The 23590-nt window shown below is 63.2% G+C and overlaps 1 protein-coding gene across 5 annotated transcripts in view; it reads left to right on the forward strand.

Annotated features, from left to right (window-relative positions):
- ZFPM1 (zinc finger protein, FOG family member 1) overlaps nt 1–23590 on the forward strand; it is a 61026-nt gene that overhangs the window by 32139 nt on the left and 5297 nt on the right. For all 5 annotated transcript variants that reach the window (XM_042231541.2, XM_042231539.2, XM_042231540.2 and 2 more), the window contains exons 4-6: nt 13960–14093; nt 21059–21161; nt 22682–22891. In XM_042231541.2, coding sequence (XP_042087475.1) covers nt 13960–14093; nt 21059–21161; nt 22682–22891 — 447 coding nt within the window. The remainder of the gene's footprint in view (nt 1–13959; nt 14094–21058; nt 21162–22681; nt 22892–23590) is intronic.

A 23590-nucleotide genomic window follows, 5' to 3' on the forward strand; every position in this document is an offset into this window, starting at 1 on the left:
GGCTGGAACGGGGTTGGGGAGAGACAGGACAGGCCACGGATGGGTCAGGGTTTGGGCTCAAGGCCATGGACTGTAGTGAGATGCCTCCACTGCCTTGGCTGTAACATGGGGTGGGTGTGAAGCAGGGTGTTTGGCTGGCTGCTGCGTGGAGAGTGGGCTAATGGACACCACCTCTGGGAGCAGGGGTGGGTATGGCAGCTGCTGTTTTCCGCTTGGGCCCCGGAGCTGCTCCCTCTCTGTGCAGGGTCCCAGGGGTCTGCCGGAAGCCCGGCATTCTCGCCCAGAAGCGTGCGCAAGGGCATCGGACTGGCCGTCTGGGTGCAGTCAGTGGACTAATCTTGCCGCCTGGAGTTTCTCTGCAGACCTCAAGGTTTGTTATCGGGCAGCGGCGGTGGGCAGGCGGCTGAGGCAGGACGGCCCGTCCTGATGGACAGCGGGGAGATGGGCTGATACGGCCTGGCCGCATGGCCCCTCCCACCCGCTCGGCATGTGTGGGTGGGAAAAATCATTTCAGCTATTTTGTGTTATCACTGGGCCTGGCGTTGCGGCCCAATAGGCCCATTTATCTTAGATTAGCGGGCGGGGGGGAGGGGCACAGGAGGGGGCGACGGCGGGCGGTGGGGGTCAGCCTGGGGTCAGCTCCAGAGACCAGAGCCAGGAGCTCCGTCAGGAGCCACCTCCGTTCCACAGCAGATGTCCCCAGAGAGACGTGTTCCCTGAGACCACTCCCAACCCCTGTCCAGAGGGCCCTCCACCCATCCTGACCCCCTTCACAGCTGAGTGGATAAGGACTGGAGCAGCAGGGAGGGGGCGCTCCGAGGAGGGGGTCGTTGGTCTCCGCAGCGACCATCCTTCCCAGATGTTTACCACACACCGCCAGCTGGAAAGGGGAGGTGTGACATGGGCCATTAGGAGCATGGAGTGGGGGTCTGCAGCCCAGGAATGGGCCAGGAAAGGGGGTCGTTTATTCGCTCAGTAAACCCATGCTTCCTGCGCCTGCTCAGTGCCAGCATCATCCCAGCCCCCCAGGGGGCTGTTATTTTGATCTGGGAGACAGAGACTAAATAATAAAGAAGTAAAGGCGTCACATGTCCAGGGGAGTCGAGGGGGTGAGGCTCTGGAATGAACTGAGGGGCTGTTCTAAGTCGGGCGGCCTGAGCTTCGTTTGAGCAAAGACCAGAAAAGTGAGGGGAACCGGCTGCCATCTGGGGACCCCTGACCGGGACAGTCTCAGAGCAGGAGGATCCCACTCTGAGGTGGTTTCCGTGGAAATGGGGTTCAGGGTCCTGGGCTTTGGCTGGCTGTGACCCTGACTGGCCCCCTTGAGCTCTTCCTTGACCCTCTCTCAAGCCCCCTCCCCAGGGCATCAGTCCCCAGGCTAGGGGAGCGGCCTGAACCCCCGGCCAGCGGGGCCCTGTGGGAGAGCCCCAGGGCCAAGGCTGAGCGGGGGCCGTGAGCCCGAGGTCCCTCCTTCTGGCTGGATGCCACGTCGTGTGCAGCCCAGCGGGCACCAGAGGCCCAGGTGCCAGGCTACACACAACACCCCAGGAGGGCCCTGAGCAGAGGGCCTGCGCCCCTGCCACCCTGAGGGAGGCTGAGGCCATGGCCCATCCCCCCCAGACCAGGCTGCTGACCCCTCAGCCCTGAGTAGCCCCTTCCGTGGTCAGTGGTCCTTCACCGGCTAGTAGAAGCCGCCCTTTGGCCCAGTTCTGACTTCAACCTCCGCCCCAACAAAGGCCCGGGCCTCGGGTCATTCGGAGGGGGGCCGGACCCATGAGCGGGGCCGGCAATCCATGGACCGCTCTTTAGCAAGACTTGCCCACCATCCCGTTGGACTTTCCCTGCCACACAGCCTGTCCAGTCACTCCCATTTTCATTCATTGAGCACCTACTGTGTGCCAGTCTTTGTCACGGACCCTGGGGGAGCCCCAGTCCTCCTGGGGCCGCAGACTATGCAGAGAGCGGTCTGCAGGGGCCCAGAAGTTAATCAGGGAAGGTGACCGAGAAGGGGCACGTGTGGTGAGGGGTGCGTGCCTCTCTCCCTCGGAGGTCTGCACCGGGAGCTCCGTGGACACCGGGGAAGACGGCCCACCCAAGTGGCCGGTGCAGGGCCTGGTAGGGAGACCACTCGGGCTGGCCTACCGGCTTTGTGGTGAATGGACTCTAGGGGCTCTGGTGTGGACACAAGAGACCCGTGAAAAGGCTCACCCGGAAATGTGGCGGCAGGCACCGTGCTCCCGTGTTTCAGGCGAGGACACTGAGACCCAGAGACACGCGGGTTGACCGGGGCTGGGCCCTGTAGTCCCACCTCCCAGCCCAGCCCCACAGGGTTCTCCAGGCCTCTTGGTGGGCAGGTGCGGACCCTGTGCTGGTGGAGATGGAGGGGGCGCGGGGTGCCCTGCGGGGAGTGTGGCCAGGCCCAGATCCCCCTCTCCCAGCTGCGGGTGGGGGCCCAGGCCTGGCCGCTGACCTCACCGCCTTCCGGGAGTGGCTATCTGCGGCTGGGCCGCCTATCTCTGCCGCGAGTGCTAATCGAGCCGGCTTCCTCCTCCGCCCTCCCGCCCGCTTCCTGCCCTGGCTGCCCCCAACCCCGAGGCTGGGCGTCTGAGCATCCGCCTGTCCCGCCAGGGCCTCCAGACATTGGGGGTGCGGGGCCACCGGGCCCTGGCTGGAGCCCCTGGAGAGGGTGACCCCTCCCGGAAGTGTGCTTCCTCATCCTCCTGGGCCCACCGTGGCCTGGGGCACTGCAGCTCGCCTCCCCCCGCCGCCACCTCCCGTGTAATGCACAGGCCAGCTTCACGGCAGGCGGTCAGGCCCGCACCGCTCCCTGTCGTCAGCACCTTCTCTGGCGAGGGACCTGCACAGCCGTGATTACTGCCACCAGCACTGGTGACTGTCCAGCTACTCCTGGCTGGGGGGGCCCACTGACCACGGGCATCAGGACAGACTGACTTCTCGCCATGCCCACTCCTACTGGGGTGTGTGGCCTGGCACCTGGGCCGCGCGTCTGTGGGACGGGGGACCGGACACTCGGGCCATCTGGAGGAGCCAGCGGGCGGAGCGGCAGAGTGGTGTGTGTGACGTGGGGCCCCCTCCAAGCCCACACGGCAGGCACGTTGGGGTGGCCTGGGGCTCACGGCCCTGGGGGCCAGGGGAGACTGGGGCAGGGCTGCCCTCATGCCCGGCTCTGTCCGTCTGGGGATCTCCCCACAGCCCAGGGAGCAGGCGACTCTGGCCGGCCCACCTGACAGGTGAGGGAGGCAAGCTGCAGAGGGTTGGCCAGACCAGGAGCAGAGCCGCCCACCCGGCCTTGCCGATCTAACAGTGTCCCTGCGCCCCTCCCGTGCGGTGCCGGGCTCCTTATTTATTTATTTATCGTTACTGCTCTGTCTGCGCGCTAACTTTTTATTTCCTCACCGCGTGTTTCCATTACTACGGCAGTGGACGCGACCGATAAGATCGGTGCCTGGAGATGGGACAAAGGGGCTGCCATCGGCTCGAGGGCTGGTCATATCCTGCCCGAAGGGGCCGAGCGGGGCCTGAAATGCGCGATGCTATCGGGGCACATTGTGTGTGAGGGGAGGCGTCCTGCCTTGGCCACCCCTCCCCCTCCAGACAGAGCCTGTGTCCACCCCTCCCCCTCCAGACAGAGCCTGTGTCCACCCCTCCCCGGCCCCATCCCCACACACGCCCCTCCGCTAGGTGGCCCTGGCATCTAGCCAGCCAGCCTGGGTCCCAGGTCCACTGTGGTCTCCCTGGGGCCGGGAGCTGCTGGGCGCAGTGGGTGCCAAGCTGGCCACGGAAGCCCCGTGAGTGCTCACACACCTCCAGGTGCTCAGGCCAGAGCCGCCCAAGCCCCTCAGGGTGCTCAGATGCCCCTGCCCTGACTCAGCAGTTCAACTTCTAGGAATTTACCCCAGAAAAAATAATCTCAAACGCAGACAGGCGTAGGGTGGTGTGGTGGTGTGGATAGTCATCGCCGCGTGCGGAAGATAGTAAGGCATCAATGTTTTTATTTCTGCTGCTCTGCAAAATGTCCACACGAAAGGGGAGAAATGATTCCCAAGGAAACGGATTGCGCACAGATGCTCTGCTGTGCCGTGTGTGTGCCTACTGCCACCGCCGCCTCCCCGGTCCTGGGCCTTTCTGCCTCCCCTGCGGGCCCGGGACCTGACAGAGAGGGCAGGAGCCGTAGCCTCGGCAGATGAGAGTGGCGCGGGTCCCGAGGCAGAGGGCCGGTGAAGCCCAGCCGCGGGCTACAGACACACGTGCTCTGTGGAGAGTCAGCAGGGGCGCCCTGGAGGCTCCTGGGCAGAGGCTTAGAGAAGGGCTCTGTGTCTGGAGCTGGGGCTGGCTGGGGCTGGCTGGGGCCCGCTGTGTGCAGGAAGCAGGGCCTTCTGTCCTCTAAGCCGCCTCTTCCTTGGCCCCTGCCCCACCCGCCCCCCGTGTGCACATACACACACAGGGGCAGGAAGAACAGAGCGCTGGGCAGGAATCGGGGGCTGGGCTTGAACTCAGTCACCACCCCACTGCATGGCCAGATCCCCTCTGACCCTCGGTCTCCACCTCTGTGAACGCAGAGAATCGCCACCCCCAGGGCACGTGGTAGCTTGAGGACTGAGTCATCGGCGTCCTGGGAGCAGGCGTCTGCAGGTCCGCACGGCTCCTGAGAGGGGCTCACAGTTCCCGGGACTGGCCTCATGCTGGGTCATCCTCAGGGGCCCCGGGCCAGTGCCCCAGAGCCCTGGGACCTTGGGTGACACAGCCCTCCCCAGGCTCAGCCTCCTCCGTAGGCGGAGTGGCCCAAGGGTGCTCACGCAGGGTCTGCCAGCACTTCTCCCAAGGGAGATTCTTACTCCCTAGGGGCCAGCCCTGTGGGGTGGTGTGGTGTGGCAACTTCCTCGATGATGTTGGCCAACCTCAGTGCCCACCACTGCCCTCAGGGCCAGAGTGGGCCCCTGCCAAGCTGGGGTGGTGCCCTGGCAGTGGCAGGGTGGGCACCCTCCCTTTACCCTCCCAACCACCCAGCCTTGGCCTAGAGCCTCAGCTGCCTTCATGCCCACCACTCTTGCCCATTCACAGTAGAGAGACAGCGCCCGAGGGGCAGGTGGGTGGGGCCCCGGGGCACAGGGGGCAGCGGGGCCAGCCGGGCCGACTGAGAGGTGGTAAGCTGGAAGCCGGCCGGAAAGAAAGGCCCTGGGTGGCGCTGGCCCCTGGAAAACAGGGCCGGGGCCAGGACGCCCAGGCTGATAGGAGCCTGATAAGCTGTTTGCACAGGAGGTATTTTCCTTACCTTATCACAGGTCCTGCTTCCAGCCCACCCCTCCAGGACCAGGCAGGGCTAGGGAGAGCCAGGGACCCCCGCCCACCCAGTTTCTCAGGCCACAGGGTCTCTCCTGAGATCAGAGTCCCAGGGCCCAGAGCTGCTGAGGCCCTCTGCCCACTCCGCAGGTGGGAAGACTGAGGCCTGGAGACCAGGACAGTTCTTTTTTTTTTTTTTTTAAGCTTTTTGGGAAGGCTGGAGAGACCATGCGGCCACCTACTTTGAGGCCGTGGGGCCCCACAGACCGGTGGGCGAGGGGAGTCCGTCAGAAATCTGGTGTGAGGCCGGCCCCGCCCTGCACTGCTGGCTCTCCCCAGGCAGGCCCAGTCTGCCATTAGCCGGGGCCAGGGTTCAGCCTGATAGAGATAGGCTGTTGTTCTGTGTCAAAAAATCAATAATCCCAGCGATGTCCCAGCGATAGGAAGAGAAGTTCACAGCACCAGCTGGCGGGGGCGGGGTGAGGGGGCAGGGGCTCAGCGCCTGGGGGCTGGCGTCACCCGCTGGTGGGTGGGGCCAGTCCACAGTGGACTCCAGGCCCAGGGGCCAGCATGTCCTTCTCCTCACCCATCCCACGTGCCAGCTCTTCACAGATGGGAAGCGGGAGCCCCAGAGGTGGCTCTGGGCCTCCATGCATCTGGGGGCTCAGGGCAGGTGCGGGCAGGCATGGGGGTCACGCCTCACCCCCCTGGCCCCACATGACCAGCTGCTCCTTCTCCCAGGCCTGTGGCTCATCAGCAGGGCCCGGGTGCTCAGTCCCAGGTCCACCCCCCTGCCACCGTCCTGCAGACAGATACCCACAGGGTGGGCTGCACCCAGGTACTCTCAGACACAGCCAGCTGCCGTGCCCCTGCCCAATGGGTACGTTCTAGGGAGAGATTGAGAGTTACTAAAATGCACACGTGGGCCCCTTGGCGCTGGAGGCAGCTCAGGGCACAGTGAGCTGGTGGAGGCGCCCCAGTGCACGCATGAGGGGACTTGGGAACAGAGGCCCCCAGCCAGAGTATCCAGGGTCCTGCCCCCTGAAGGGCCTTCCCTGGCCCAGGCCCTGTGGTGCCTGGCACCACCGGCCCACAATGGACAGGCCTCCATGCCGCCCCACCAGCCCCCTCTGCCGTCGGCTCCGGGGAACCTGCCTGCCTGCCGGCTCCACTCTGCGCTAGGCAGGCCCCATGAGACACAGCCACCCAGGTGTCAGGTGTGGGGGCAGGTGTGCCCCACCCCAAGGGAGGGGCTTGAGAGGGGTCCTCTGGGTCTGAGCTCCAGCCCCGCCCCCACCACCTGCCGCTGTGAGTGCAGGGTCTGTGGGCAGCTTCCTGGGAAGGAGCTTCTGGGCTCGAAGCCCTTTGAAAACCTCTGGCCTGGAATGAGAAGGCCACCTCATTCCACGGAGGCTCAGCCTCTGCCCAGCCTGGAACTCAGGGGTGCTGGCAGAGGGCACCAGGCTGGCAGACAAGTGGGAGACCCCCGAGCGGCAGTGCACCCCGTGGCACACAGGGGCCATGGGGGCAGCTCCCAGGAGTCCTCTCATCTGACTTTCCCTGTCAGTGAATTGGGCATCATCTTGGTCACAGCTACAGCTCCAGAGCTGCGCCCTTGCTAACGTGAACTACACAGCGGAGATCTGGTGGAGCTCAGCCCCTAGAGTGGGTGTAGGATAGGGTGGCATCTGAGGCCAAGGGGCGCACGCAGCACTGGGCTCCAGCAGGTCGTGGTCCCATGGGAACCAGAGCCTGGCTCTGTCTCAGCATCCAGTTGCCCCCACAATGCCAGAGACCCTGGTGTATGCCATATAGTTCTTAACTCATTGCAGCCCGTCACCGTTTTCATACGTGCCCCCAGGTCCCAGCCCCTCCAGCTGTTTCTGCTGGTTCTAGGCTCTCCTGCCAGGATCCAGGTACTCTAAGGGGCTCCCTGGGGGGCACCCAGGCTGGAGGCAGAGGGGAAGCCCTCACCCAGCCCCAAAGAGCCGCTGATCCTCCAAGCACTCAAGTGGCTTTGCTCTGAGCCAGTGTCTCCCTGAGCTGTCTTATCTAGAAGGCACGCTTCAGGTTATCCCTTCCGTCTTGGCTATGCCACGGCTGTGGGCCCAGTGTTCCAGGGCTGGGCCTGTGTGCAGGACTGGTGTCAGGATGGCTTCCCATCCCGCAAGCTCCCCTGTGGAACAGAGACAGGGTTGTGCCTAGGGCCCGGGGTGCTCAGCCTCTCCGTGTGCTGGCTTTGCTGTGAGCGAGAACATACTGCCTGCGTGGGGTCGCAGGCTGGGGTTAGGGAGATCTGGGCTTCACCCTCCTGTGCTGCTTGCTGGCCCTGTGACCTAAGACCATCCCCTGACCTCTCCAAGACATGTTCTCCTCGCCTTGCAATGAGTGGCAGAAATAGACTCCACCAGTTTTACCCCAAAGCTTAACCATGTCCCTTTGACACTTTGTCCTTGTGAGTCACAGCTGGGAGCCTGAGTCTGTCCAAAAGGTACCATGGTCACTGGTGACAGCAGGGTTAGGATCAAGCTCTGCCCCTTTTAGTTTCCTGATGTGGGATTCAGGTGTGGCCTGATCCAGGCCATCATCTGGTCCTGAGGCCTAGAGGGCGGGAAAGCTTAGAGAAAGCCACCAAGCCTGTCAGTAGCCAGGGTGAGAGTCTTGCTGCCACCCAGCCTGGGGCACCAGCCTGGGTGGGAGAAGCCACATGGCTCCAGCAGGTATGTGGGCCTCCTGCTGAGCAGCTGGCTGCCCACCGTGCACTTTGACCTCGCTGGCTCACCCGGGCACATCCCACAGTGCTACTTGTGCCGCAGGACCTGGGTCCCCCTCCTGGCCTGTTCCCAGTCCCCTCCTCTGGGCCATGTTGCCGCATCTGTAAACAGGAATCAAAAGCAGGCCAGCAGGTAGGACCTAGGTTGGGAGCATTCCGAGGAGATGATGGGAGTTTGCGGTCCACCAGGCCAGTCTGCCCCTCCAGCCAGATCATAGGAAAGCCACACACGGGCAGGGCCTCGGCACCGGCATGGACAGACCCTCCCCTCCCAGCCCAGAGACTCCACGGCCACAATGCAGGAGGGAAGGTGACCAGCCCCGGGTCTTGCGTGTCCAGAGGGGCCCCCACAGCCTTGGTGGTGCCCACCCCACCTGGCCAGGCTAACCCCACCACCTGGCCTGCTGTGTGACCTTGAGGGAGGTGCACGCCCCCTCTGGGCCTGCTTGCACATTGGTGCGGGACATGCTGCTCTGGGACCAGGCCCTTGGAGACTTCTAGAACCCACCAGGGCGGAGCCTGCTCACTCTGGGGTTTTCTTCATCTCCCTCTCACTCCTCTCCCTTTTCTGTGACTTTTATCAAAGGCAAACAGCGTGATCCCTGAGATAGGGCCGCTCCCGACAAAGCTGGGGCCAGCTGGCCCCCGGGAGCCGCAGGGCGGGGCCGGGCGGGAGCGATGAGGCCGATTAGATAAGTAGGTTCTGGCAGTGACCCCAGGGTGGGCACCCACACACCGATCCCAGAGCCCACCGTTCAGGGCGGGGACTGCCGGGCGGCTGGCCTTTGTACCCTGGAGGCCACTGGCCATTAGCACAGATGGAGCCCGGCCCCTGGAAGGAGGGGCCAGCCAGCAGGGCGTGGAGCAGGCCTGGGCTCAGACACTCCTGTGGACATAAGGGCCCTTCGGTCGGAACTGCCAAGCAGCCAGCAGGCCGTGGCTCGGCCGGACCTGGGGGTGGCTGAGCTTGTGGGCTCCGGAGCCAGATGGTCTGGGTTGGAGCCCCGGATCCTCCCTCAAGAAGGAGCTCGGGTCTGGCCAGGTGGCGGCAGCCCTTGCTGAGCAGCCTCAAGCAGGTTGCTTGAGCTCTCTGGGCCACTCCAGCAGGAAGCGCAGCCAGACCAGAGCCTCCTCACTGTTTGTTTTGCCTGTTGTTGAAGGAGGCCGCCAAAGACTGCAGGTTGTGGGACAGAGCTGGGGGCAGGGCTGAGTCTGAGGACAGCTCTCCGCAGCCCTGGCAGGACCAGAGGTGTGGAAACACCCAGGTGCAGGGGAGGGGGCGTGTCAGGCCCATGTGCTGACGGGCACCATCTTTACTCTCGGAGCCACCAGCCCAGCAGGTGACCCGAGGCTCAGCGAGAGCCAAGCAGTGGCTGGACTGGCCTGTTTGTAGGCTCCAGACCCCAGTGCTCCCAGCCGCCACCCCATCTGCTGGGCTCCCACGCCGGGCCTGGGGAGCCATGCCCAGTCCTGCCTCCTTTCTCTGGCCCCTCAGGATGCCATTGAAGTGGTTTGAGACCTAAATAGGTGTTTAAATCATGTAAATATGCAAAGGCTGAATTTTCTCATCAGGACTCTCACACATGCTTTAGGAGTGAAATTGAATCCCAGCGTGGCATGTTTGTTCTGGAAATAATGTGTGTGGGGTTGTTTGCCAGAATAAATTAGTCTCTGTCCAGACACTGTGCCGGTAGTGATGGCCCGACCCCCTTGGGGAGGCCCACCCAGGCCACACAGGACTGCCCCTCCTCCACACCAGGAGGAGCCAGCCCGCGACAGGAGAGCAGGGGCTGCCCACTGCCCCCCAGCAGCCTCTCCCCGCCCTCTCTTCTCTATCGCCTCCTGCTTCCGCCCAGAAAAGGGTGTCGGGCCCCTGACTGGGAGCGTGCTAGGGCTCTGGTCAAATCCCACCAGCCAGCTGTGTACCCTGAGCCGGTCTTTTAATCACTCTGGACCTCATTCTCTCCCCCTGTACACCTGGGGTGGGGGTTGGGGGTGGACAGCTTCAGCATGGCTGGGAGGAATCCCTGTGATTTATGGCAAGTGTTGGGCTAAGGCTCAATAAACAGAAGCCGGACCCTCCACTAGGACCACGTTAGTTCTCAGGGCAGATGTCCAGCTGTGGGGATGGGGCCGTGGTAGGTAAGGCAGGGAGGCCTCCGCCAGGACCTTGCTGGAGCTGGAGTCCTAGCCGCCCTGCTTGCTCCAGCTTCTCTGGAGCTGGGAGGAGGAGATGGAGACATGGTCACAGGAGGCTCGCAGGGCGGAGGACACCTCCACCTGGAAGCCCACCCTGATTGGCCCACCAGTGGCGCTGCCACCGCCGTCCACGTCTGGGAGGATGTGCCACCCTCAGCTCTGCCCCAGGTACCTGCCTGGGGTTTTGTTAAGTCCAAAGATGGTTCTGGTCCCACCCAGCCAGGCCTCACACTGTGGCTTGAGCATTCCTGGGCCTCCTTGGCTCCACATTTCCTGTGAGTGCGGTTGGGAGCTGACCATCTCCAAGGCCACCAGTGTCTAGATCCTCTGGAGCTTTAGGGGCCGTTTAAAAATAGCTGTGTCTTCCTGCCTGTCACTCACCTGGTCAGCTGCCACCCCCAGCCCCTTCTTTGCTCATTTATACTTTAATTCATTCTCAGCTTTGAATGGAGCTCTCACCGAGTACCTAGTCTGCCAGAAGTAGGTGGCCTCACCCACCCTCACCCCACTTTTTTGGATACAGTTTTATTTCTGGTTGGGAAAGGGTCTCTGATAGGTGCTAACTGGGCTCTAACACCTGCTTGACCTGTGCTTGGGGTTAGGCAGGACCTGGGCTGGAAGTAGGTTATCTGAGTGGTTGGATGCTGAACATCACCAGTGGACAGTTGTACAGGTTGCAGACTGCACGAGTGCACTGAGTGAGCTGAGGCTGAGATCTAGCCACGTTCGCCCCACCCAGCCAGGTACCTGCTGTGGCCCTGACTTTGCCCACATGGGGTACCCTTTCTAATGCCCAGCTTCTCAGGACTAGGGAAGTGGGTTCTGATTGACTGTTGCCTGATCCCCAGCTCACATCCCTCAGGTCCCTAGCCTCCATGCCTTTCCCAGGCCTGGGCTTGCCCCCAGCAAGCCCAAAGTGGTGAGTTCTACCTCATTGTGCTGAACGGCTGCCTTTATCAGGAGCCGTCCTCTCTGGTGGTACGTGATACCCAGGAGATGGAGCGGCTGCCACGGGAAGCACCAGCCATGCTGTTATCTGGGAGTGGGGGCCGCCAGCCCTGGGGCGCGATTAGGGAGCTGGCAGTTTGTTGTGGTGCGGCGTGGGTGGGTGCTCTGCCCCTTCTTCCAGGAGGCCGCCAGGGCTAGATGGGGCTTCAGGATCCCACAGCTGTAGCAAGTCAGGGGCAACTGGGGGCCCAGGGTTGCACCCCATCCCGCCCGTGGAGGGGGACCTGGGCCAGCCACCCCCATCCCCGCTGTGTCCCCAGGTCTCGGTGGGACTCAACCACTCTTAGGAAGACTGAAACGACTTCCTGCTCCTCCTCCCCTGGGGAAGGTGGGTGCTGGCCTCGGATGGGCAGCACTGTCTCCTACAGGGTTCCCCAGCCTAACAAACCAGGAACAGGCCCCGGGCAGTGAAAGGACTGTCCTGGCTTGTCCGTGGCCCCAGCAGCAGAACTGAAGCCCAAGGAGGGGCGTGGGCCTCCCTGCTCTAGAGGCCTGTGAGCATGCAGACCCCACGAGGCTTGAAGGCTCTGGCTGTCCGCACATCGGGGTTTGGAAAGATTCCTCCTTGACCCCTGCGTCCAGTGGGGGCAATGGGAGGGATGGGCAGTATACCCTAACCCTGGTGGGCTCCCCCCAGCCTCAGAAGCAGCACCCACAAGGGCCCAGCAAGCTCGCCATTAGGCAGCCTCTTCTGCTCCCCACATTCCCACCCCCTGGGGCCATCCAGGTAGAGCACCAGAGACCCAGGTATGCCCTGGAGAGCAGGGGCCTGTGCTCAGATCCTGACCTCCCTCTGTCAGCCTCACCACCTCTCGGGGCCTGTTTCCTCATCCGTACTGGGGGAGGGAACGAGGGGAGAGCTGACGTCACAGGGCCACTTGGGCAGGAACAGGTGACTGGGTTCTGGCCAGTACCCTGCGGAGCCCTGGCCAGGACCCAGGCCATCCTGGTGTGCGGTGGAGTTCACAGCCCCTTGTGGGCAGGCCACAGAGCAATGGGGCGGCCTCTGCCCCTCCCCACAGAGCCAATAAAGGGCACCGCCGCCTGGCCTCCTCCTGGTCCCCTGCCACCTTATCAGGCCCATGGAAGACAAGGACCCAGTTAGAACGTTTTAGCCAGGCCTCCTGGCGTATTTGCACGTTATCTGTGCCATTAGGCCGGCAGTTATCTGATAATCGGGCCCATTAAGGCCACAGCCCGCCCGATCAAGGATCCAGGAAGTGGGGCCGACACAGCAGTGCTTGCTCGGGGTCCAGGCCAGGCCACATGAGGCTTCTGTAGGCCTAGGTGGCACCCAAGGGATGAGGTGGCCCTGCCTTCCAGGGCAGAGGGCGTGTGGCCTGGGGAGGGACCGCCCTGTGGGGGCGTGGCCACCATCATCCCCTCCCTGGTGAGGACACCGGTTCTAGTGTGCGGGTAACTTGCCACGTGTGTCTCTCCCAGGGAATATCGCACAACCTTGGTGCCTTGAAACGTCGGAAATCTACTCTCACAACTCTGGAGCTGGAAGTCCTGCTCTTCCCCGAGGCTCCAGGGACAGTGTCCCTGCGGCTGTGTCATGCTAGTCCCTGCCCCCTCTTCACAGGGGCGTCTTCCTGTGTCCCTCTCATGAGGACACCTGTCGTTTGCTGTAGGGCCCACCCCCAGGTTGCAGCGCAGGTGTCTTTAGGGGCCGCCCTGTAGTCCACCCCACGAGGTTATGTGGGTCGTGCAGCAAGGCCCAGCTGAGCCTGGGAGCCTGGCTGCAGAAACTGTGCAACCCTGAAGTCCTGCCCCATGAGAGAGACTGGGGGTGCTCCTGGCAGAGGCCAGCAGTCCACATCCACGGGACAGAGTCCTGCGGTGGCCACCCCGGCCACAGCACAGGTGGCCTCAGCCTGAGAGCATTCGACCCCCAGTAGCACAGCAGACTACTCAGAAAGGCAGCCGCTGACCAAGGGCCACAGCAGGAATCCGGTCCAGACCTTTCCTGAAAGTGGGCGGGGGTCCTTCAGGGAGTGATGGTGCCACCTGGGTGCACACGGCCTGGTTGTGCCAAGGACCTCGGGGGCAGGACACTTAGCTCCTGTCCTGGCTCCCCTGCTGGGCCCTGTGCTCAGGTGCTAAGAGGATTGACTCACTCAACCTCACCCCAACCCCAGGAGGTGGGAGGTATGCAGTCCCTGACTCACAGTGGGAAACCAGCATTTCCACAGCTGCCTGCACGTGTGTGCTCTGCAGATCTCGGGACTCAAGCCGATGGGAGGGGGCTGGGAGGACTGTGTGGCGGGACGGGAGGTGAGTCTCATCGGTGTCGGCGGTGTTGCCCCCATGTAAGGCAGAGGGGGGTGACCTGGCTCTGTGTGCATGTCCTGAGCTGTGCAAGGCACATGCATCCCAACACGGCAGCCGTGGTCCCCGAGCTGTGTGGCCACCTGCTCAGATCCAGTGGCAGGCACCCCTCTCTGTCCGGTTGCTGCAGCCTGCCCATCCCCCCTAAAAGGTCTGAGCACAGGGTCTGGCCTGGCCCCCAGGACCGAGCACCACCCTCGTAACCTGGGCCAGGCCACAGGGCCACCCGCCCGTCGCCCGCCCTCCTCTGCCCTCAGTCCCCTGAATGCTCCCAGGTGAGGGGGGCTGCAAGGATGGACTAAACCTGGGCAGCAGGCCCTCCTCACACCTCTGGTCTCTCCCTGTAGACGAGCTGGAGCCATTGCTGCAAGACGGACAGAGGTGTGTGCGGGCTCGGTGCAGCCTCACAGAGGGCCTATCCTGGGGCCCGTTCCGCGGGAGCATCCAGACCAGAGCCTCGTCCCCCGGGCAGGCAGAACTGGTAAGTAGCCCAATCTCAGCCGCATGGGCCAAGGCAGTGTCCAGCCCAGGGCACAGGCCCTTCAGTCCTTGAACCAGGCCTGGGCTAGACCCTCGCCCAGGAGCTCCTGCCTCTAGACTTGAAACAGGTCAGGAGGTACAGATATGAGGTGCTGGGACCAAGAAGGAAGGGAAGAGGTAACTTTGTGGGAGCACAGGGAGGGCTGCCTGGGGGAGGTGGTGTGGGGCTATAGCCCTCAGGGTGACCAAGGAAGGGCTGCCTGGGGGAAGGTTCTTTGAGCGGGCCTTTGGTGAAGGAGTAGATGCTGGTGAGGCAGGGAAAGGGAAGGGCATTTGAGGGGAGGGAGCAGCAAGGAACCGAGTGGTGGGCCCGGGCCTGGCCTGTGCCCAGGCAGGCGAGCGGCGCTGCCCCGGCACTGGGCTTCATGGGTGGGGCCACCCCCAGTGGCCAGGGAGGTGGGTTTCTGGATACAGCTGCCACCCAGGGTGAGCGACGCGTCCTACCCGTCACATGCCTGTGGGTCCTCCTGACGACAGGAGAGGGCACTGTCGGTGCCCACGCGTCTCCAGTGCGGGCTGATGGCCACTGAGGGACATGTCACCTGTCTCAGGGCTGCTTCTGAGGTGCCCTCTCCTTAAGGCGAGTCGGTGCGCGTCCTCTCGCAGGGGGCCCAAGTGCTCACTTTAGAGCCTGTGTGGGCTGGTGTGTGGGCGGTGGGGTGGGCACCTGCTGCGATGGGAATGGGGTGGGAGGGAGGCTGTACACGACGAGTGTTCGGGAAACACCGCCAGCCATGGTGACGCTGGCCTCGAAGGCCAGGCCGCACCCAGCTTGGCGCCCCCAAGTCCAGGGCCCGGTGCCCCACGTGCGCAGGCGCAGCCATGGCCCAGGCCCTTGCGACTGCTAGTGTGGCATTCAGGTGAGGCTGGATCCAGGGTGCTAGCAGGTGCCCTGTAGTGCTGGTCAGTGGCAGCTCCCCCCAGCTCTAATCAGCTCCAACCCGACAGAGCCCGCTTCTCTGCAGAGGAAACCAGGCCCAGGCGCGGGGCCTGCAGCAGGGCTGGCAGGGAGCATGGGCAGAATCCCCAGGCATGCCCTTCCGACGGTGGCTCACGGCCCCTAGCCACTCTGGTGAGAAGTGAAGCCTGGGCTGTGGGTCACGCTGGGGCAGAGGTCTCAGAATTGGGACCCAGGCTTCAGCAGCTTGGAGACGGCTCAGCGAGGTGGTGGGAGGCTGGCCCAGGACGCAGGGTGCCCACCTTCAAGGCCAGGCCATCCCCATGGCACAGGGTCGGACCCTGGAGTCTCCCACCCTGTGGCCACTTTGCCGTGTGCCCCGCCTTTCTGAGCCGCTGTCTCCTCAGCCCAGGGAACCTCCAGGGGACACATGGGAGTCCCGTAGGGTCCTTGAGGCCTGAGCCTGCACTCCCAGCAGTGAAGAGGGTGGCAGAGCAGCAGCTCGTCTGGAAGGCGGGGAATCCGGCTTCCCGTGCGGCGATTACTCCAGGCCACGCCTCCAGGGCAGCATGGCCAGCACCCTGTGGAGGGCGACCCTCCAGTTCCATGGCCCCAAGCAGGTAGCAAGCAGCGAGAGCTCCAGCGTGGATTTCAGCTTGTTGGAAGGAGCCAGCCTTTGGCTCCACTGTGTGGTTTAGGCTGTGGTGCTTACCGCAGTCCCGTAGGCAGGAAGCTCCCTGTCACTAGAGGGATGCAAGTGGCAGCCTGCCCTCGAGAGGGTAGCTGTTAGGGGGGCGTTGATGGGAGCTCCGTGACTGTTACATCTCAACTCTCAGTGCAGAGAAAAGGCATAGTGGTGACGGCACCAAGGCAGGCTGACTGGCACCCTCCGTCTGTCCTGAGCAGGACCCCACCTCTCCCTCCGCTCCTTCCTTGGGGAAGATCAGCCCCTTCCAAGGGACAGCTGTGTGTTCCAGACGCAACTGCTAGGCGCCCGTCTTTAGACTTGGCCCCTCATTTTCTCCAGCCCCGCCTAAGGGAGGCACTGCTGTTCCCAATGTCCAGATGAGAAAACTGAGGCCAAAGAGGGTAGGTAACGTGACCAGGACCAAAGAGCAGACACCCCTGAAGGTGGGGCTAGGGGACTGGAGACCCGGGATCCCCACTGCACCCCCCATCCCCAGACCCTCCCCTCCCGCCGGCAGCCTCCCCTCTGGAGGTTCTTGTACTCCTTGGGCCCAGGGCACAGGTCAGCCTGGGGAGACTTGGCGTGAGGCTGGAAACCCTCTCCAGGCCGGGAGATAGTGTCCAGGGAGCGCTCCTTTGAGGCTCGCAGAGGAGCCCAGGGAGGAAGGGCAGCCCACTCGGCCTGCGGCTTTATCTCCTGCAGAATTAAATCCTTGATTAACCCTTATCTTCCCAGCAGGCACTATCTCCACCTTGGCGCCAAGTGTCCAGACACGCGTACAAGATGATTGATTTCTTAAAGATACGCGTGCCTCTCGGATACTTCACTTATTGTCTAAATATTTTCGCTAGCGTTCCAGCGGGCCCCTTATCGAGCTCAGTTGATGGGCCCGGCTCTCTCCCCCGAGTACCTCCCACCCCAGACCATCCCATCGCCTGCCAGGCAGCTTGTCTTTGCTATTTGGAGGACGAAGTGGGAGAGGGGCAACTCTGGGGTGTGGCAGCACTTTCCCACAATCACCCTGGGCCTAGACCGCCTGCAGAGCAGAGGGGAGGCACGGTGGCCGTCCTCGCACACGCCAGGCCTTAGGGATGGGACTGAGGAAAGCACACAGTCCTCAGAGCCTGCTAGGAGTCAAGAGTTGGTTCGCTGTGGGACCTCAAGATACCCCAGGATGCAACTAGGGCCTTCACTGGAAACCCAGGGGCTGGAGGCCCAGCAGTGTAAAACTTGTACTCCGATGCAGAAGAAATGTTCAGGGTGGGTAGTGGGTGGATATGTAGACGGGTAAGAGGATGAAGAGTGGAGGATAAGCAGAGGGATGGATGGATAGGTGGACAGGCAGATGGTAGACAGATGACCTGGATGGTAGAATGGGCAGAGGTGGATGGAAGGGTGTTGGTGGATGGATGGGAGGGTGAGTGGATACTGGCTAGATAACTGGATGGATGCGTGTACAGGCACATAGATGTTAGGCAGAAGGTTAAGTGCTGGATGTATGGGCAGAAGATGGATGGATAATAGAGAAAGATAGTAGATGGACGAGGATGGATGGAAGGGTGAGTGGACACTGGATGGATACATGGATGGATGCGTGTACAGGTAGATGTCAGATGGAAGGTTGAGTGCCGGGTGAACGGGCAGGTGGACGGTGGATGGATGAGTGGGTAGTGGACGGATAAATGGAAGGTGGATGGACAAGTGAAGAATGGACAGGTGGGTGAATCTGTGGGCAGGCAGAAGATGGGTGGATGGGTGGGTGAGCGGATGGATAGGTAGGTATGTGAATATGTGAAAGGGTAAATGGATGGTGGATGGATGAATGAACAAGCAGGCCTGCACTAACCTGACCCATCCATCTATCTGTCCAGCTGCCCTCCCAGAGCTCATCCACTTTATCTGCAAGGCCACCATGACGTCCACGAGAGGCAGGAGGGACCCTCTGGAGGAGCAGCAGGTCTGGGCAGGCAGCCCCGGCCCATGAGGCTGACATGAGGTCAGCTGGCTCCACGCAGACGGAGCTGGGCCTTCGGGCACCACAGGCTCTGAGTGGCTCTCCCCACAGGAACTCCCCCAAAGGTTGTCATCAGTGGTCATGGCCGGGCAGAGCCAAACTTTCAGCAGGATGAGCACTGGCCAGAGGGTGGGGTGCTGCAGCGCACCAGACAAGGGCCCTCCTGGTGAGGCCCCTCTTCCTGCAGTTGCCATAGGGAATGATCCCTAAGGGAAGATGCCCAGCCTAGGCATGGCACACGGTGGGTCCCTTGTGCTTCTCTCGCCTGACACACCTGAGCCGCCCCCTGGGTGGGGATGCCTCTGGGACAGACTGACAAGACAGGGGTGCAGGCCTGATCAGAGCCCACCACAGCCTGCGCCCCTGACCTCCCGTGAGCCTGCCCATGGTGCCCTGGGAGGCCTTCCACGGGCCGTCTGGCTCTCTGAGCCAGGACCCTGCCACCCCTGGATGCTGCTTCACGGACGCAAGGCAGGTTTGGGAACAGCCTGAGATATGGCTGTCACAGCGGATGCGGTAGAGATAGGGTTTCTGATGGTTATCATTGGGCACAGAACCCAGACACTGACCTCTTTGTTGGGGGAACAAGGAGGGTTCTCAGATGCACCCAGAGAATTTAAAGGGGCCGCCCACTATGCTGGAGCAGGAAGGGACCAAGCAACCCCCACGGTTAAGGCAGGGTGGGGAACCTAGCCTGTCCAGAGCGAGCTAGACCCAAGCTCAGCAGTGAGCCTGGGATGCCCCAGGAGGGGAGGTAGCCGGTCTCTGATGGTTTTGGCAGAAGGGCTCACACCCTGCTGCCCACAGGACCTTCAACCACCAGAGAAAAGGGCTCTGTCCCCAGGCTGCCTGGAATTAGGGGCGGGGGGGCAGAGGGGGAGAAGAAAAGATAGAACAGAGCAGCTCGAACCATGTCTGCCCCTTCACAGCAGGGAGGGCAGAGACTGAAATCTGTCCTCACCGCCCAGGGCTGGGTGGAGGGCAGGCTGCAGCTCCCGGGACAGGGTGGGTGGAGGTGTGCTCCCTTCCCTGGAACTGTGGCGGGGTGCTGGTGCCTGCACCCCTAGGGTCCAAGCGCAGGGGGGGAGGCCAGGGCTGGTGGGCTCAGCCTTGCCCATGTAAGTGGGGGCCAGGCTCCCCCAGAGTATTAAGGGCCAAGGGAATGAGGGGGAAGGGTCCTAACCCTGGATCTCCTGGCCCCTCTCCCTCTTGGGAGTCAGGCATGGGGTCCCCACGTCCCCTGCCCCTCGCCCACCCTCATGGGCACCCAGCCAGTCCAGGGCAGCCACCAGGCAACGGGCTGCTCCTGGCGGGAGGCACAGAGCCCCCAGGAACATGGCGCTGCCTCCTGCCCTCCGCGTGGACGGACGTGGAGAATCGGGGGTTCTGCAGCGTCAGCAGGGCTGTGCTTTTATCATGCCGCGAACACGCTGCTCCTGGGAGTGATAAGCACTAAACCGACCGGGAGGCTGTCAGTCTCAGTTTGAGGGTTTAGAAATATTGGGACGAATAATTAGATTTCATATCGTTACCGCAGCACCCATCTGAGGATCAGGCAGATTAATTTTTTTCTCCCTCCTCCACTTATTAATATTCATTAGAGACTCAGAGAAGCCCCCGCCTCCGCGAGCTGCTGGCCCAAGTTGGGCCAGCCAGGATGCAGGAGCCGCCGGCCACTCGCTGCTGCGCCCACTCCACTTTGGCCCCAGCCTGTCCCCAGCTATGGGCGGCAAAAACCTCCCAGCGGGGAGATCCCCAGCTCTGCGGCTGGCCCTCAAAAGCCAGCTCCTTGGTGGAGCCCGTCGCCTCCAGTTGACGTCTGGCGGTTGACAGCCTGGTGGCCTCCTGGGCCCCGAGGCACAAGGGTGGCCCTGCTCCTGTTCTTCACTTGCCAGGCAGGTGTTGTCCAAAGTGAGGGTGGGCGCCACACCGATGGTGACTGCCTGGTGCCCCAGGGGAAACCAAGTCTCAGAGAGGGACGTGACCCACCCCAAGAGCAGGCGGCAGCACAAGGTCTGTCAAGGGGGCATGCAGGCTCTGGGCATCGCCCTTTCTGCAGAGATGCTGGGGCCCAGGCAGGAGGGCATGGTGCTGGCCAGCTCCACTCCTGTGACCCACTGGACGACTGTTACGACTGAGCCATGCAGCTGGTCCGCTGGCTGGACTGCCCGAGTCCACCACAGGATGAGGGCAAGGTGCAGAGGGGTGCGGTGAGGCCGCTGTGTATTGAGGGCCAGCGCCCTCCCAAGTCTCCCAGTCAGGGAGTCTGGACTGCACCCCGGTACCCAGCTCTGGAGCCCACATGGTCCCTGCAAGCAAAGCCTAGTGAAGCCATGGGACCAGGCATGGTGGTGCCCACAACCCATCAGAGGACCGCCCCCCACCAAGTGCTACTTGCCCCAGACATCCCACCACATAGCATCCTGGCCAACTGCCACAGGTGCCCCAGGGTGCACAAACGTCCCCGTCCAGGGGGCAGCAGATAACACGGTCTTACAGTTAGCTCAACACAGTCTGCACACGGCACCCAGGGCCTGAGCTTGGCCACCCCACTGGAGAGGAGCAGTCCAGAACCCACCCAGCCCTGGGGCTGCAGCCTGACGGGCGGCAGTGGTCACCCCAACCTCCTGGGGCCAAGCAGGGCAAGCTCTGTACTCCCCGCTGGGCGCTTCAAAGGCTGGACTCTCAGGCCAGGCCACTGGGGGAGTGAGCTGCCCCCATTCCCTTCCCTCACCTGTGAGGTAGGAGAAGGGTGCTACCAGCAAGGTGGGGGCGGGGGCTGACCACGCTTAGGGAGCCGCAGGGAGGCTGGGTGCTCAGCCAGCAAGACAGGGGGATGTCTTGCTGCCCAGGGACCTCGTGGGGCTGCTGGGCCCAGGAAGAGGTTCCTCGCGTGTCCGCCACCTGCCGGCCCCAGGATGGACCGGACAGAGGTGTGCTGGCATGCCCCGGGGCTGGGAGGGAGGACAGAGACAATGCCACCTCCTCCAGGCCAGTCCCCTGCTCACTCCGGGGGCTTTGCACCAGGAGGGGGCGGCTGGAGTGAATGGAGGTCTCGCTGTGCAACCTTGGGTGAGCTGCTCGACCTCTCTGGGGCTCAGCTCCCCAGTGAACCCAGCGCCTGACCCGTGGAAGGCGCTGGCTCCCTGCAGAGTGCCTGTTGCCAACACGGTGCTTGGCACACCCATGGGGTGGACTCTCAGGCTTCTGCCCACGTGGTCCCTGGGGACGCCCCTGGCCTACATCTCTCTCTGCTGTGTCCGGGAGCATGACTGAGTGCTTGCTGACCCCTCTTCCTGCCCCCAGAGCCCGGCCCTGACCCTGCTGCTGGAGGACGAGGCTTGCTGGCTGAGGACGCTGCCCCAGCCCCTGGCCGAGGCCGAGGCCAACGCGGAGATCTACCGGAAGGGTTGGTATCCTGGCGCTTCCCTCACGGCTTCCGGAGGAGGGGGGTCGTGCTCTTCCTGGGGCGGCCCTTAAAGGCAAACCAGCCTGCCTGGGCCACTGCTGCCATGCCCCCATCAATGTCAGTCTGGGGCTGGACAGGTGTGTGCCCAGGCATGGGGGAGCAGCCCCCCAGAGAGGCCAGGACTGCCCTCAGGACCTCTGGGAGACCACCAGGGCAGCAGAGGAACCAGGCCTGGTGGGCTGCCGGGTCTGGCAGGGGCCGGCGGGTCCATGTGGGGCCTCTGTTGTGAGGACAAGGAAAGCACTTGCCCACATGCCCCTCCTGTGCCGTCCAGGAGTGGCCCTCGAGGGAGGGGGGCAGGTTGGGTCCTCAGCACCCCTGGTCCTGGCCCTGCCTGCCTGGCTCTGCCCAGACCAGCCTTCCCAGTGTGTGACGACCTGGGTGTCAAGGCAGGGGACTTCCCATTACAGATGGAGGCTCTGGTCCCAGAGTGGGTGGGGGGACAGGCTCGTGACAAGTTCTACACCCGCGCAAGGGCCATCCACCACAGCATGGCCACTTGGAAGGGCCATGTGCCTGCTGACCACAGGAAACCCACCTTCTTCCCTGACAAGGGGCTCCACTTTGGTAGAATGTTCTGGGGGCGTCCCCTTCACCATCGCCTGGGCACAATGAATCAAGTGTCCTGGGGCAAGAGGGGACCAGCCTGGGCTGCTGCTCCATCACCCACCTGAGCCCCTCCCCATGTGGGGTCCCCAGCAGCACCCAGGGACCTGAGCTTCCCCTCTGCCCTGTGCTGACCCCGTGGGCCTGGCTAACATGGCCACATGTACCCCTCTCCAGAGGACCCCCACCCCTCCTCCCTGCTTGAGGGTACCCTTAAGGGCCCAGAGAGCACTGGAGGGCCCGGGTTGGCAGCAGGTGACCAGCTAGGGGCCTGGACACCTGACTGGGAAACGGCCTGGTTAGCAGGGCGCATCCGCCCGGGTAGGACAAGGGTCCCTGGGGCGCTGAATGCTCTCATAGGGTGGCCTGGGGCCTTGCCTCTTAGGGAAGGTAGGCTCCTGGCAGCCTCTGAGCTGGACCGAGTCCTGTTAGCCGAGGCTGCCCCCTGCAGGCCGCTGCGGAAACAGCCGTGCCGGCCAAGCCTTTCCAGGGCTTGGTGAGTGGCTACCCAGCCCTCCCGGCTGCTCCGGTCTATTTGACTCCCCTCTCCTGGAAAAGGGCCCTCCCACTCAGGCTTGCGCAAGGAGGCCCAAAGAGCAGGCACACCCTGGGGGACCACTCAGGAGCCCCAAGGAGGCAGGGGGCACCATGGAAACCAGCTGGCCACAGCTGCCCACCTGGTGTGGCTTCTCTCCGGCCCCCATGCCCGGCTGCGGAACGAGGTGTCTTAAGATGGGGCCATGCAGAGGCACTCAGGAGGATAAGATTGGGGTGGTGAGGGAGGTCTTTGCAGAGGCACGGGTGTCGTGACCTGGAGCTGCCAGCCGCCGCATCACAGCTGCCCTCCCCCACAGATGAAGCCCTCTGGTGCAGGCTCACCAGGCCGGTACCTGCAGGTGGACAGCTGAAAGTGCTTCTGGTGGCCAAGCCCCCCAGCAACCCCAGCCACCCTGTGAAGAAGGAGCCGGCGGAGCCCGAGAGCCCAGCTCCCTCCCACCCCGACATCCAGCTCCTGCCCCAGCAGGCCGGCATGGCGTCCATCCTCGCAACCGCGGTCATCAACAGTGAGTAACCCACTGCCACCCGCCCCCCTCTAGACTGCAAGGGGTGCCCAGCTTAAGATCTGCAAGGACCAGTCACCTGGTCTGTTAGCTGACCAGAGGGCATGTGCTCCGGGGGCCTGACAGTGGGGTTCGGGGAGAGCCCCAGGATGCAGCCCATGGATGAGGGGGCTTTTCACCCGGCGTGTCTGGCACACAAAGATTCTGCAGCCCCTACCTGGCCAGCAATCGGAGCAGCCTCGTGGGGCTGGGGTGGGGTCTGTGATGCACCCACCCTGGAGGCCCAGCAGCAGCCCTGCCCTCACCCATTACGTGCTGGCCCCGCCCCTGCCTCCCAGTTGCGAGGGACACAGCTGTGTCCCCCTAGGACAAAGCTGCCGATAAGACCAGCTGGAGCAGAGGGACCCCTCCCACGACCAGCAGAGGGTCTGGACTTGCTTACTCCTCAAATCCTTGCCTGATGTCCACGCCAGACCAAGTAGTGGGGCCCTGCCTATGTTGAGGGAACCACCACCACTCCCAAGGCAGAGGCAGGTGGCCACGGGCAGGTTCACAATGGGAGAAAAGCAGTGACGTGGGCACTGGCCGGGGCTGCGTCAGTCAGGGTGCCTGGGAGACCCGCAGACCAGGGAGGGCAGCCAGGCAGACGGCCCAGCAAGACCTTGGCCAGAGCGAGACTCCGAGGGTGGTCCCATGTGAGGG

The sequence above is a fragment of the Ovis aries genome, chromosome 14 (genome assembly GCF_016772045.2).
Source record: "Ovis aries strain OAR_USU_Benz2616 breed Rambouillet chromosome 14, ARS-UI_Ramb_v3.0, whole genome shotgun sequence".
NCBI lineage: Eukaryota > Metazoa > Chordata > Mammalia > Artiodactyla > Bovidae > Ovis > Ovis aries.